Here is a 14651-nt window from a genome sequence, read left to right as displayed (position 1 = left end):
ACGGATACTCCTTCCTTGAGTGGGCCATATGGGCCAGACCCAGACCTCTCGGCAGGACAGGGGCATGAAGATGAATGAGGGGTCATGTGATCCATTATTTACATATCAACTGGTATGCCTCGGTCGCTTTTGAAATGCAGGAACGAGCAGAGGATGGTTTTTTAATTTGGCAGAACTGACTGGTAGTTACAGTAGTTACTCCGTACTCAATGAAATAATCATCAGATTGCTTGCCGAGGTACTCCGAACAGGAAGAGTAGGGAAGCATGCGGGAGAAGGGAACAAAAGCAGCACGAGCTTGATTGCCAGGCCCAGATCATACATATATCCGCAGTGGGGAAGGGATGCAACCCCCGTCTGCAAGTCACAATTTCTGTCCAGCATGGCACGCACGGTGGACTGTCTGCAATCTGCATACATACAGTACTTGTAAGTACCTACCTAGGTATCTGCAGGGGCAGTGATTATGTCCGCTATAATTCCGTATGTACAAAGTACATTCTCCGAGCATCGACTGTACTCCGTATTGGTGCTTTGTTCTGCAATGATACAGTACCTACATACATATCCACAACCTTCGGCCCAAATTCTACCTACCTACAGATCCGAGCGCAGACGCAAAATCCGGAGGATGGAATCTGGAGTGCAGCGTCTGGGGCGGAAAAAAAACTCCGAGGGGCCACACCAACGCGCGCGGCCAAGGAGATCGGTGGCGTGGATCGTCTTGAAGTTAGATCGTCTCCTGAGTCTGTGAGAGGGCAGGTTTGGCTTTAGCCTTTACTACAGTAACTAGTGGCGATAGTGTGCTTGGGGTGAGCTCGAAATGTGTTTGTAGAGTCTTGATGGAGTTGGTGTGAGTATTCAGTATACTGGTACTCGGCGGAGTGTCTGATCAGGAATCGTCAATCTGTACTCGTACAGTACTCTCCGAGTCGATAGTGCTGTATGTACTCTGCACACTCTGGACTTACGGAGATGACAAATAACAGAGGTACCAGGTACCTAGTATGATACTCTGTCCTCGAAGTACTCGTCAGCGACGCAGAAACTCGGCAGGCGCGCTTGAGCTTCCCCTTGCATATGCCATCTTGCCACGAACGGCTGGGCATTTTCCACCAATAGGCTCAGTGCAGCAGAGACGATCAACGCCAGTTTTAAGGCAGCACATGCCGCACCTATGGCGCTTGGAATTGAGAATGATAGTTAGTAGGTACCTAATGAGTATGCATGGAGGACAGTACGGGCTCCATGGATTCTCCTGATGCGTCATTTTGCGGTGAAAAAACTATAGTAGTTACAGTAACCCCGCGCTTTGGATGCGTCAGTCAGACTCCTGCTCCTTCAGGCCTCCTGATGGGAATGTTCAACTCTGATCGGCTGACCGAGACTCAGACTGGGCTTGCCGGATGGGTCTTAGTCAGGGACCAGAGCCCCTGGACCAATCAGAATGTCCAGGAACACCCACCCGCCAAACTCAAACCCTCACCCAACGGGGGGAAAAGATTTGGCCTGTATGCCCCCTAAAGAGTCTAAGAAGAGACTAACTCAAAGCGGCAGGCTGAAACCCCAAAAGGCCCAAAGTCAAAAACTCCCCAAAAGGGGCCTTGATTTTCAGTGCTCCTGGTCCCTTTTCTTCTGTTGTTGTTGACCCCTCTTCGTCTCCTTTTCCGGTTTGAAAGAGAAAAGAACAAAAAATAGAACAAACTTAACGAGGTTACGGAAAAGGAAAAAAAAAAAAAAAAAAAACCAATCTGAAGAAAAAGAAAACTACACCTCCATCTCCTCCCCCCCCCGGTCCCAACTCCCTAACCGCTCTTTTCAACCTTCATCACCTCCCTCGGGCGCCATTAACGCCTTCGCGAACATTCGGGCCCAATTGGCGCCCAGAGACGAATGCGACGAGAAAGATTGATGGAATTGATGAATTGAAGAATTTAACGGTCAGCACTCCAGGAACGAGACAGCCATTGACCAATCACTCGGCGATTTCTGCCATTGTGCGACCGGGCTCAACCGCTGCTGGCCCGTTGCGCGGTGCATCGGAAGCGCGGTGGTTGCGACGGGAAAATCCGAGAACCACACGGTAAACATCAGAAAACAACAGGAAACAATCGGTCGGGCCTTTTCTTTTTCAACGGGCGACTTGGTTGCGAAATCGATCGCCGTCCTGTTCGTCGGGTGACGCCCCTGGCGACCGTTCTCCCAGTCTTCCTGCGGTGTGATCCTTCCGCTCGCCCCAATGTCGGTCGCAACCATGCTGCAGCCGGCGTCGCGGGCGTCGCGCGCCTCGACGTCGTCGTCCTCGTCCTACCAGCCAGTCACTCGCCAGAACACCATGTCCTCCCATGCCGATACGCGCTCCATCCGCCAGTCCAAGCGCATCTCCGTCACGGCGCTGTACATGTCCATGTCCTCCAGGGATAAGGACCTGGAGATCTCCGATGAACTAGCCAAAGGTAAGCTCGATGAGTGAGGGTCCCCCCCGAGATGGCGAGACGATGGATGCTGACGGTTCCGACCGTCAGCCCAAAAATACCTCCGGGACCTCAAGAGTCGGATCTCGGCCCAGTCCAAGAAGAACTTCGTCCTGGAGAAGGATGTCCGCTACCTTGATTCGCGAATAGCCCTGTTGATTCAGAATCGGATGGCGCTCGAGGAGCAGCACGAGGTCGCCAGCCACCTCGAGGACAGCGCCGACCCCCAGGAGGGCTACTTCCCTGACGACCAAAAGACCCAGCGCTACGGCAACCTGCTCTTCCTGCTGCAGTCGGAACCCAAGCACATTGCCCACCTGTGCCGCCTCGTATCCATGGCCGAGATTGATTCGCTGCTGCAGACCGTCATGTTTACCATCTACGGAAACCAATACGAGAGCCGCGAGGAGCATCTCCTGCTGACCATGTTTCAATCCGTGCTCACCTACCAGTTCGACAACACCCCCGAGTATTCCTCCCTCCTGCGCCAGAATACCCCCGTGTCGCGCATGATGACCACCTACACCCGCCGCGGTCCCGGTCAGTCCTACCTGAAGACGGTCCTGGCCGACAAGATCAACGACCTCGTCAAGCTGCATGACGTCGATCTCGAGATCAACCCCTTGAAGGTGTATGAAAGTATGGTGAAGCAGATTGAGGAGGACACCGGGTCGCTACCCGACGATCTGCCCAAGTCCGTCACCGCCGAAGTCGCTGCCGAGAACAAGCAGGTGCAGGCCATCATCGAGCCGCGCTTGAAGATGCTGAGCGACATCGCCAATTCGTTCCTGACCACCATCATCGAGGGCCTGGAAGAGGTGCCCTACGGCATCCGGTGGATCTGCAAGCAAATCCGGAGCCTGTCCCGCCGCAAGTATCCCGACGCCCAGGATCAGACCATCTGCACCCTGATCGGCGGCTTCTTCTTCCTGCGCTTCATCAACCCCGCCATCGTGACGCCGCGGTCGTATATGCTGATTGACGAGACGCCGTCCGAGAAGCCGCGCCGCACCCTGACGCTGATCGCGAAGATGCTGCAGAATCTGGCCAACAAGCCGTCGTACAGCAAGGAGCCCTACATGGCCAAGTTGCAGCCCTTCATCCACGACAACAAAGATCGCGTCAACAAGTTCATGCTGGATCTGTGCGAGGTGCAGGACTTCTACGAGAGCCTGGAGATGGACAACTACGTGGCCCTGACCAAACGCGACCTGGAGCTCCAGATCACCCTGAACGAGGTCTACGCCACCCATGCCCTCTTGGAGAAGCACCGCGACGCCTTGGCGGCATCCGACCCGCAGTCGCGCCTGATCACGCTGCTGGATGAGCTCGGCCCGGCGCCGCCGCAGGTCCCGCGCAAGGACAACCGCACCATCACGCTGCCGCTGTTCAGCAAATGGGAGACCACGGTCGACGATCTGACTGCCGCCATGGACATCACGCAAGAAGAAGTCTATTTCATGGAAGCCAAGTCCACCTTTGTGCAGATCATCCGTGCTCTGCCGCAGAATTCGTCCGTGCTGCGCCGGCCGTTGCGTCTCGATCGCATTGCCGAGGCGGCCGCGACGCTCCGGAACGATGCGGTCATGGTCCGCAAGGGCATCCGAGCCATGGAACTGCTCAACCAGCTGCAAGAGCTGGGCGTCCTGGACCGCGCGGACGACTTCAGTCTGCTGCGCGACGAGATTGAGCAGGAGCTGGTGCACCTCGGCTCGCTCAAGGAGCGCGTGCTGGAGGAGACCAAGCAGTTGGAGGAAGTTTACAAAACCATCCGCGACCATAACGCCTACCTCGTCAGCCAGCTGGAGACGTACAAGTCGTACCTGCAGAACGTGCGCAGCCAGTCCGAGGGCAAGCAGCGCAAGCAGCAAAAGAATCAGGAGCTTGGCCCGTACAAGTTTACGCATCAGCAGCTGGAGAAGGAGGGCGTCATCAAGAAGAGCAATGTTCCGGAGAACCGGCGGGCCAACATTTACTTTATGTTCAAGAGCCCTCTTCCGGGTACTTTTGTCATCAGTCTCCACTACAAAGGTGAGTTTTTGTTTTTCCTTTTTTTTTTTTTTTTTTTTCTTTCTTTGACGAGCTCATGGCTGATGGTGACTGGAGTTGCAGGTCGTGCTCGGGGTCTGTTGGAGCTGGATCTCAAGCTGGATGACCTTTTGGAGATGCAAAAAGATAACCAAGAGGACCTCGACCTTGAGTACGTGCAGTTCAACGTGTCCAAGGTCCTTGCTCTCCTTAACAAGCGCTTTGCCCGGAAGAAGGGCTGGTAATCGGCTGCTGTAGGGAATCACCCTGCCCCGCCGATCCTGTGTGACGACCTGATAGCGCTTTGTCGCCGCATCCTGATTCCATGTACACATAATGCCGGCTTTGGATGGCCACGATACCCACCCCCCCCCTTGTGTTGGAGTTGACCGCATGCGTTCATTGTTGTTGGCGCCATGAGCTTTGTTCGTACATACCCTTGTCGATTTTGCGCACATGTTATTCAACGCATTGTATCCTTGGGTGTTGTCCCCTGCGACTCTGATGCTGTGTATTTTCGCTCGTGTATTGGCTATGGAGATATGGATTGTTGAGATTCAGGCATTGCTATCGCCTTCCGCTGGATCGGAACGGCTTGCTTCTGTCACTTCAGGACTCATGATTGTCTTGTTTACTTTTTTGGTTGGCTATTGTAATACTAGTTGTCACGAATAATTAATCAATACTCTACATGTCCAATCCTTCAAAGTCTGCTCTGTGCTCGTATCCAGTAACTCAGTACCGGGTTCTGATCGGATGGGCTTCAGTATAGCCGTCTAAACCTGAGCTGCAGCCACTGAACGCAAACTGGAACAATCCCGAAGAAAAATCCGCAGAAATCGGGCGTCATTGCATCTGTAAACTTGGACGCGACACCAAGCTGATTGGGAGGTGAGAAGACATTGAGTTGTTGGGAATTCGCCACGAGTCGGTCAAGAAGTTAGGTAGTGTTGGCAGCAAAGACCAAGACCTTGGGACAACTCTTGATAAATAGTAAAGTCGATCCGGGGGGGGATCGTCATTCTCAACGCACAATTCATACTCTTGGGGTCTGTTTCCGGGGCGATTGGCTTGCGTCTATATACTCTCCGCTCTTCTACTCCGTATACTTGTTCCGATTGTCCTTGGACTTGGGGTCAGAGCTCTTCATTTTTCCTCTCTCCCTAAACTTCCCCCGTTCTCTCCACCCCTCTCTCCCTTTAGTCCGTCATCGTATCGGAGCTTTTTCTCCCCGCCAAGCTGTCGCTCACAGGGGGCTTTATTTTTCTCTGCTTTGTTGGAAAGAAAAAATATTTTTTTTTATATCGGCGGTCAATTGAATTGACGTCGACAGCAAGTGTGCTGTCGACCACCCGGGCGCCCACTCATTATGGCTGAAGAGAACAATGCTCCTAAGCTCGACCCCCCCTTCGACCCCAAGTATGACGACTATGACTACCCGACGACCGCGCCCGAGGCGAAGCCCGGTCATCCCGGCCATACGGATGCCGAGCAGAACGCAAAGGTGTACCAGCTGCGCATGATGCTGGAGGCGGAGGGTTACACGGAGCGACTGGACACGTTGACGCTGCTGCGGTTCTTGCGGGCGCGGAAATTCGACGTCGAGGCGGCCAAGACCATGTACGTTTTTAAGGACCAGGGTGTCGGGGAACAACGCTGACGAGGCCAGGTTCATTGAATGCGAGAAATGGCGCAAGGAATTCGGAACGGACGAGATTGCCCAGACGTTCGAGTATACCGAGAAGCCGCAGGTTTTTGAGTACTATCCGCAATACTACCATAAAACGGACAAGGTAAGGGAACATGTCGTCCGAGAGGGCAAGGAAGGTCCATCGCTAATGAATGGCTACAGGACGGCCGACCCGTCTACATTGAGAAACTGGGCAACATCGACCTCAACGCCATGTACAAGATCACGACGAGCGAGCGGATGCTGCAGAACCTGGTGTACGAGTATGAGAAGATGTCGGATCCGCGGTTGCCGGCGTGCTCGCGGAAAGCGGGCAAGCTGCTCGAGACGTCGTGTACGATTCTGGATCTCAAGGGTGTGGGCATCACCAACGTGCCGTCGGTGTACGGGTACTTGCGGCAGGCGTCGGCCATTTCGCAAAACTACTACCCGGAGCGGCTGGGCAAGCTGTTCCTGATCAACGCGCCGTGGGGGTTCAGCAGCGTCTTTAGCGTCGTCAAGGGATTCCTCGACCCCGTAACGGTTGAGAAGATCAAGGTGCTGGGCTCCAACTACCAGGCCGAGTTGCTGGCGCAGGTGCCGGCGGAGAATCTGCCCAAGGAGTTTGGTGGTACGTGCGAGTGCGAGGGCGGCTGCCAGTTTAGCGATGCCGGCCCGTGGCAGGACCCGGAGTGGGCGCGGCCGCCCAAGTGGGCGCGAAAGAAGGAGGCGGAGCAAGCTGCTGCTGCTGCTGCTCCTTCGGCATCAGAATAACGGATTTGATTGAAATGCCGTGATTGCTGCAACTGGGATATAGCCATATGATGTAAAGGGGAGATCACTTATAGAGTCTATATAGCATCGACGAAGGAGTCGGGATATCGTCGGGATGGAGTGGTGGATGGCGGTTTAGAACGATGACCGTCTTTTGGTCTTGTTTCTTTGCCTTGTCTTTTAAAATAAATATTTAAATTTATTTTTATTAACTATTATTCTTTTCGTTCCCATCTCCAAACTTTTCTCCAGAAAAAAAAAAATGTCAGGCCATCATCATCACCACCACGGCGGCCACGGCCACTGCCATGGCGGCGACGGCCATGACCATGATCATTCAGATGACATCACCCCGGCCCTGCAAACGCTGCTGTACTCGCAGATCCAATTCGATCAGATCACGACACTGAACGGTACATGCTCAACCCCTCCATGACTCTTACCTCTACGACGGCATGCTGCATCCTCTCCAGCCCCGGACTGGCACTCTACAAAGTAGTAGTACTTTCTACTAACATCTTGTCTAGAATCCGAACCCCGCTCCGGCAGAGCCATTGTGCAGAAAACCTGGGCGGAACGTCTGAATGAACAGCCGGAGTTGGTCAGCGATGCTGATGAGCAGTTGCTCATATATATTCCGTTTGTACCCCTCCCCAAAGCATTTGCGTCTACTAGGCTACCATTTCACCCGTATATACTATATATCAACTACTCCGTACTGACCGGCTGGAAATGACAGTTTCGCCGGCCAAGTCAAACTCCACTCCCTCCTGATCTACACCGCCCCGACAAGGGCCGCACCTCGGACCATCAAGCTCTTCAAGAACCGCGCCGATCTGGACTTTCCGACGGCGTCGGATCTCTCCCCGACACAGACCCTTGAGGTTCCCGAACCGGTACCCGGCAGCGATGTGTTTCAGCTCCCGCTGAGCCGCGCGTCCTGGAATGCGACGACGTCGATCACGTTGTTCGTCGAGGATAATTGGAGTGGTGGGGAGGAGGAGGAAACGCGGATCGGGTATTTGGGATTCAAGGGCTCGTTTATGGCGCTGAGTAGGGAGCCCGTCAGCGTGCTGTATGAGGCGGCGGCAAATCCGAGCGATCATGTCGCGATCCAGGGTATTTCCGGCGAGACGAGGAATATTATGCCTGGGCAGTGAGGATCCTTTTGATCAAGAGTCATATAATGATCATAAGTTATGATTCATGACAATAGAAATCTAAGAAAAAAAAAAAAGATAACAGTAACCACCAACGCCCGTAATCTCTTCGTGAAAGGTCAAGATGCTAGCATTGCGGCCCGTTCCCGTGCTCTTGCTTTTGCCCTCTCCTTGCGCTTTTGCTCCTTTTCTTCCTCGGTTGGCTCTGGAAGTGCCGAGTCTGGCACATCCGGGAGTTGCTCGCCGCGGACTTCTCGCTCCAACGTCTCCAGCTCATCCTCAACCTCGTCTTCATCCTGGTTGGACATTTGCCCGGCAAGCATCCGGCTAATCTCCTGCACAGCAGTCAGCACCACCACCCTTTTTATACCCTCTCCCTACTTCCGTAGTTTGGATGTTACCTCCTGATAAGCCCTCGCCTCCTCCGTCTCCCCCATCAGCTTCTCCACCGCCTCCAACCCGCCCATCTCGCGATGAATCTCCTGCAGCACCTTGGTCCCCTGCTGCAAGCCAAACAGCACATCCTTTTGGACCAGCGCAAACTCAACCTGCGAGGTCAGCTGCTCCAGCTGCGCCAGCTGCGCGTCCGTCTTGGCCAGAAGGGATTCCTGGTACTTCTTGCGGCGCAGCGCAAGCAGCGCGCGGCGGCGGTCGTTGCGCGCCAGGCATTCCTTGGCGATTTCCGTTTCTCGCGTTGTGAGTATCGTGATCTTTTTTTGGTATTGGTGGAGTTTGTCGCGTTGAGTTTTAAGGTCTAGAATTGCTCTATTCGAAAAGAAAGCACCTTTGGTGTAAGTCCTGTTGTTTGTGTGTTTCCAGGCTTGGTCTTACTTATCCTGAGGGGTGATCTTGCGGCTGCTCTGAGCATTGCCCATTGTTCTGACATGGTGGGGTTTCGCGCGCTGGTCGGTTGGTGCTTGGTGACGCGCTCCGTTCTTCGTGCGCGCCCCTACCGGGTATTGTACTCCGCTATGTCATTTCCAGACGGCAATAGTCTTGAGATACCTCCCGATGGCCTGAATGCGTACCTATGGAGTAGGTATCAGTTGAGTACCCGACTAGTACAAATACAGTATATACGTATTTCCTTATCTCTCGGATTTACAATTCCTCCGGTTAGTTATCCTCCGATCTCAAAATTTCCCAGTTGAGAAAAAACGATCATCGTAACAACAGTCCCAGGCTGGCCTGAGCCATGGCGATCAAAAACCGTAGCGGCCGGCCCACATTGAGCCAGGCCTTGGATCGCGAGGTATGCCCCAATTCATAGATTGCGCGGCGTTCATTTTTTTCTTACTTCGACAGGTCTACCAAATCGTGCGCAAGATCGCCGATGAACAGCCCGAAGGCAGCCGGGTGCGCCTAACGACATACATGGTCTACGACACGATCAAACGGTCCAATTCGAGTCTGAACCGCAAGCCGAAGAAATTGCTCGAGGATAGCATTGAGCGGGTTTTGGAAGTTTTCCAGAGTGATGTACTTGATGCCGAGTCCGATTCAGTCAATGGGGACTATGAGGGGTTGGAAGATGCGCAACCGGAGCCGGTAGTATGTTCCCTTTTTTTTAGGAAGGGAGGGACACTACTTTTCTTTGGCGCTCAATGCTAATGGTTAGGAGTCGAATGGCTTGAATAAAAGTATCGTCAGCGCATGGAACATCCCCAAAGCGTCGTTTGCGACACAGAAGCAGACCACAAGCTCAAGTTCCGCACCACCGACAAAACGCAGCCAAAATGCAGAGGGATCATCCGAGAGGAAACGACGCAAGGCCCATCACATCGATCACTCGCCGCCGACCCACGTCAGCCTGGCGGACCTGGGCGGCATGGACGACGTACTGCAGGAGCTGGGCGATTTGCTGATCCTGCCGATGACGCGGCCGCAAATCTACACCTCGTCCAAGGTGCAGCCACCGCGCGGAGTGCTCTTGCACGGTCCTCCCGGCTGCGGCAAGACTATGGTGGCGAACGCGTTTGCGGCGGACCTGGGAGTGCCGTTCATTTCCATCTCCGCGCCGTCGATCGTGTCCGGAATGTCGGGCGAATCGGAAAAGGCGCTGCGGGAGCATTTTGAAGAGGCGAAAAAAGTGGCGCCGTGCCTGGTATTCATTGACGAGATCGACGCCATCACGCCGAAGCGCGAGAGCGCCCAACGCGAGATGGAGAAGCGCATCGTGGCGCAATTGTTGACATGCATGGACGACCTTGCGCTGGAGAAGACGGACGGCAAGCCCGTGATTGTGCTGGCGGCAACAAACCGCCCAGATAGTCTGGACCCAGCGCTGCGGCGCGGCGGCCGGTTCGACAAGGAGATCAACATGACGGTGCCGTCGGAGCCGGTGCGCGAGCAGATCCTGCGGGTGTTGACGCGCAAGATGCAGCTGGCGGATGATATCGACTTCAAAACGCTGGCCAAGCGGACCGCCGGGTTTGTCGGCGCGGATCTGAACGATCTGGTGTCGACGGCCGGGTCGGCGGCGATCAAGCGGTACCTGGAGCTCCTCCGGAAAAACACGGGTGACGCCATGGACACGACTGAAGAGGGGGAGGACGGCGGCGGGGACGGCGACAACGACGACGATGCCGAGCTCAGCCCCAAAGTCAAGGAACTGCGGCGGCTGATCAAGCACGCGCGAGAAGCGCCCATCGGGGACGAGGCTGACCCAGTCCTCGTCTCCAACGCAGACTTCTTCGCCGCGCTGCCCAAGATCCAACCCTCGTCCAAGCGGGAGGGCTTCGCAACGATCCCAGACACAACGTGGGCCGACGTCGGCGCCCTCGAGGACGTCCGCGAGGAACTCACCACCGCCATCGTTGAGCCCATCCGCAACCCGGAAGTCTACGCCCGCGTGGGCATCACGGCGCCCACCGGCGTCCTCCTCTGGGGTCCGCCCGGCTGCGGCAAGACCCTCCTTGCCAAAGCGGTCGCCAACGAGTCCCGCGCCAACTTCATCAGCGTCAAGGGACCCGAACTCCTCAACAAATACGTCGGCGAGTCGGAGCGCGCCGTGCGGCAGGTCTTTGTCCGCGCGCGCGCCTCCGTCCCCTGCGTCATCTTCTTCGACGAGCTCGACGCGCTGGTCCCGCGGCGGGATGATGCCCTCTCCGACGCCTCCGCGCGCGTCGTCAACACGTTGCTCACCGAACTCGACGGCCTCGGCCCCAGCCGCGAAGGCATCTACGTCATCGCCGCCACCAACCGGCCGGATATCATCGATCCGGCGATGCTGCGGCCGGGACGCCTGGAGACCTTACTCTTCGTCGGCCTACCGGGCCCGGCCGAACGGGTGGCCATCCTGCGGACGTTGATCACCCGTCGGAAAGTCCCCGTGGAGTTTGGCGAGGAGGAACTGCGTCAACTCGCGGAGAGCTGTGAAGGGTTCAGCGGTGCGGATCTGGGCAGTTTGCTTCGGAGAGCGGGTTATGCGGCCATCAAGCGGAAGGATTCGATCCGGTTGGAGGATTTGGTGGCGGCGAAGGAGTTTGTCAGGCCGAGTGTGACGGATTTGAAAAAGTATGAGAGGTTGAGGAGGGATTGGGGGAGTCGGCAGGTTTAGCCGTTCAGCATATATAATTCTACTATGTACTAGAGGTATCCCGTACATTGTGATGAATGTCATGAATTGATCATGCAAACTATTCTATCCAATTGGTAGGGACAACACACACACCAAAAAACGCCGAGTAAGTACATGGAAAAAAAATAAAAGGTACAGTTACATCCACAACCGACACGTCCCATCCGCACCGGCACTCACACACCATGGCTGCGTCGGATGCCAGTCGACGTCCAGCACGCCCAGCTCGCCCGAGACCTTGTGCCCGCGGAGCACTTTCAGCGGCACAATGTTTGCATTGCTGAGCATGTCCCCCGTGACGCTACCGTGGAAGACCTGCAGCGAGCCGTCGTCGCTGGCGTCCGCAAACAGCGGGTACCGTCCGGGGTTCGGGTGGAACCGCACCGCGCGGATCGCCTTGCGGTGGTACCGCAGCGTCTTGTACGGCCGCGTCGACAGGTCCAGGTCGTGCCACAGCAGCCGCCGGTCGTACGAGCCGACGATGAGGTTGTCGCCGCCGGCCGTCGTCGCGGACGTCGGGTGCACGTCGAACGATGAGATCCAGCGTGCGCCCGGCTGCAGGATCTTGGTGAGGAGTTGTCGTGAGAGATCGTATGCGCGGATCGTTCGCTGATTCGCAACGAACAGGATCGGTTTCGACGGGTGGAAGTGCGCCGCTTGCGGCGGCCCGCCGCCCTTGAGCCGCCGCCGGAACGGGTACTGCGTCAGGTGCTTCGACAGCGTGTGGATCGCAACCGCCGCCGACGCTGGCGTCGAGGACCCCGGGCAGACCGTGACGAAATAATCGCCCCGTCGGTGCCAGGAGATCGTCTTGGCCACGTACCGCAGCGGAATGACCGCGTAGACACCGGACTCGCCCAGCCGGCTCGGTGGTCGGATCCATTGCGGCGGCGCCGTCTTGTTGCTCGCCTCGTCCGGCTTGGGCTTCGGCTTGTTCGCTGCATATCCCCAGCCGGCATCCACCAGCTCGATGCTTGCCTTCTCTAGCGCCGGATCCACGATCGGAGGAATGCACAGGTAGATCTCGTCGCCGGCCGCCGCCGTCAGCACAAACGCTTCGCGGCCCGGTCGCCATCGAACCACGTTGACCGGATCTTCCTCGCTCAGCCTCACGCTCCACACCTGACGACCCGTCAGAAGCTCCCACACGCGGACCGCCCCGTCGTCGCCGCCGCTCGCCAGCCACAGTCCCGACGGATCGACCGCCACCGTCCGCACCCGCCCTTGGTGGCCGCGGAACAGAGTTGCACACGCCGTGGGGAACGGCTTGAGCTCGTCCGGGCTCGGCAGTTTGGGCAGCAGGCTCTCCGGGTCGATGTTGAGCTTGCTTCTTCGCACCCGAGGAGCCAGGTACAGATCCAAGCACCGCTCGAAACGCTCCTTGACAAAGTTCTCGTAGCCAGGCACCTTGCGCAGCGCACCATAGTCTGTCGGCAGGAATTCCTTTTCGCGGTCCTCCTCCGGAGTCTCCTCCCAGGCTTTTTTCTCTTTCTTGCTCGGCAGGTACTCCGGCGGCGGATGGTAGCTCTCTTCGAAGCCCGGTGGAGGCAACTTGGGCGCCGGCGCATGCATGGGGTGGTCCTTTCTCGGCGTCTCTTCGGCCCATAGATCGTACTTGGCGACGCCCTCATCCTCCTCCTCCTCGGCCGGCGGCTTGTACGGCACAATCCGGCCTTCTCGGATCGCACGGACGATCTTCATGATGCGCTTGGCCTCATGCTTTGAGGGCACAAACCGCCGCTTGGGTTCTGGCGCCGCGCTCAGCGGCATGATCTCTTGCTTGCTGGTGAACCACTCGACGGTGGGCTCGTATGGGTCGTAGCCCTCTTCGGGGATCTCGTTCATCTGGACCTTGCGCAGGAGTTCCAGTTCATCCTGGCTCAATTCCAGCGGCTTGCCCGTCGAGGGATCCGTCAGCCCCGTGTATCCCTTGGGGATCTCTATGCTGTCCAGCAGGGCATCCAGCGCCTCTCCCTTGGCCGGGCGCATGATTTTTCTGCCGTTGATGTCGTATCCGATGTGCGGGTATGCATCGTAAAAGGATAGGGGAATGTTGCCGATGGTGTTTGTATGTTCGTCCGGCTCCGAGTACTCGGAATTGTCGTCTGGATTAATTTCGTCGTACACGTAGCGTTCGTTGCCATTGGCGTCTTTTTCGATGCTGTAGTTGGGCTTGTCATCTTCGTCACTTTCGTCATTTTCTGCGGTGTCCTTCTCCCGTTTGTCTTCTTCCACGTCTGATGGAATCTCGTCGCTGTCCAGGTCATCCTCTTCATCATACTCGTCTTCACTGAAACCTGCCTCCAGCTCAATCTCGGAATCGCTCTCTTCGTCTCCATCTGAGATCCCGCCGTTCAGGTTGGCGGCGTTCAATTCGTCCCCTGACACTAGCCCGGCATCCTCGTCGGCATCGCGCGTCAGCGCCTTGCGCTTCTTCGACCCTTTTCTTTGCTCCATCGTTGCTCCCGGCTCAATTGGGCCTCGACCTCTCTTCATCTGCACTTTAGTTTCCAACTTTTTTTTTTTTTTTCCTTTGTTGCCGGGATCTGCGTCCCGTGACTCACCGCCTTCCCCATTCAAAACACAAGCTCTCGGCCCCGCCTTCTCGCGCAAGGCAGGGAAGCCAGCCCAGACCCAGCTCTTTCCTCCCTCTCTGCCAAACTGACAAATCTTGCAATCCCAGGTCGCCGCCCTCCTCCTTCCCTGCTGTTGCATTTTTTGCTCCTGCCTTCTGCTTCAGAGTCCTTCGCGCTTTCCCTCTCCGCACTGCAGCTCCTTCCCTGTGTGACCCACGACTCACGAGTCACGGGACCAGGTTCTGGCCAGCCATAGCCCGCCCGAGCTATTCCCAGTTCAGAATCCAGTAAGGCCTCTTCTTCGGCCGCGTTCTTTGCTCCTCTCTCTCCTCTTCGCCCACCTCAGCCCACACTCTCCCTCGCTCTTTCCTCCGGATTTCTCTCTTTCCT

The 14651-nt window shown here is 56.3% G+C and overlaps 6 protein-coding genes across 6 annotated transcripts; 4 read left to right on the top strand and 2 right to left on the bottom strand.

Annotated features, from left to right (window-relative positions):
- Positions 1-2239: 2239 nt before the first annotated feature.
- Positions 2240-4747, top strand: VTN31DRAFT_6680 (uncharacterized protein; the record flags this gene model as incomplete). Its single annotated transcript, XM_069407317.1, has 3 exons — positions 2240-2456; positions 2526-4505; positions 4587-4747. 3 exons carry the CDS (start codon positions 2240-2242, stop codon positions 4745-4747), a joined length of 2358 nt encoding a protein of 785 aa, XP_069258855.1.
- A 1124-nt stretch (positions 4748-5871) lies between these two features.
- VTN31DRAFT_6679 (uncharacterized protein) lies at positions 5872-6945 on the top strand (the record flags this gene model as incomplete). The annotated part of the gene is made up of 3 exons (XM_069407315.1): positions 5872-6122; positions 6172-6295; positions 6355-6945. The coding sequence occupies 3 exons, from the start codon at positions 5872-5874 to the stop codon at positions 6943-6945; spliced, it is 966 nt and encodes a 321-aa protein (XP_069258854.1).
- A 262-nt stretch (positions 6946-7207) lies between these two features.
- On the top strand, positions 7208-8105 carry VTN31DRAFT_6678 (uncharacterized protein; the record flags this gene model as incomplete). Its single annotated transcript, XM_069407314.1, has 3 exons — positions 7208-7358; positions 7473-7584; positions 7685-8105. The coding sequence occupies 3 exons, from the start codon at positions 7208-7210 to the stop codon at positions 8103-8105; spliced, it is 684 nt and encodes a 227-aa protein (XP_069258853.1).
- A 119-nt stretch (positions 8106-8224) lies between these two features.
- VTN31DRAFT_6677 (uncharacterized protein) lies at positions 8225-8980 on the bottom strand (the record flags this gene model as incomplete). The annotated part of the gene is made up of 3 exons (XM_069407313.1): positions 8225-8440; positions 8507-8870; positions 8937-8980. The coding sequence occupies 3 exons, from the start codon at positions 8978-8980 to the stop codon at positions 8225-8227; spliced, it is 624 nt and encodes a 207-aa protein (XP_069258852.1).
- Positions 8981-9300: 320 nt separating this feature from the next.
- VTN31DRAFT_6676 (uncharacterized protein) lies at positions 9301-11664 on the top strand (the record flags this gene model as incomplete). Its single annotated transcript, XM_069407312.1, has 3 exons — positions 9301-9357; positions 9411-9656; positions 9727-11664. 3 exons carry the CDS (start codon positions 9301-9303, stop codon positions 11662-11664), a joined length of 2241 nt encoding a protein of 746 aa, XP_069258851.1.
- A 159-nt stretch (positions 11665-11823) lies between these two features.
- VTN31DRAFT_6675 (uncharacterized protein) lies at positions 11824-14142 on the bottom strand (the record flags this gene model as incomplete). The annotated part of the gene is made up of 1 exon (XM_069407311.1): positions 11824-14142. The coding sequence occupies one exon, from the start codon at positions 14140-14142 to the stop codon at positions 11824-11826; it is 2319 nt and encodes a 772-aa protein (XP_069258850.1).
- Between the last annotated feature and the right edge of the window lie 509 nt (positions 14143-14651).

This window comes from Thermomyces dupontii (genome assembly GCF_041956625.1).
Source record: "Thermomyces dupontii strain NRRL 2155 unplaced genomic scaffold VTN31scaffold_7, whole genome shotgun sequence".
Lineage (NCBI taxonomy): Eukaryota > Fungi > Ascomycota > Eurotiomycetes > Eurotiales > Trichocomaceae > Thermomyces > Thermomyces dupontii.
This window is presented reverse-complemented; position numbering and strand designations above follow the sequence as displayed.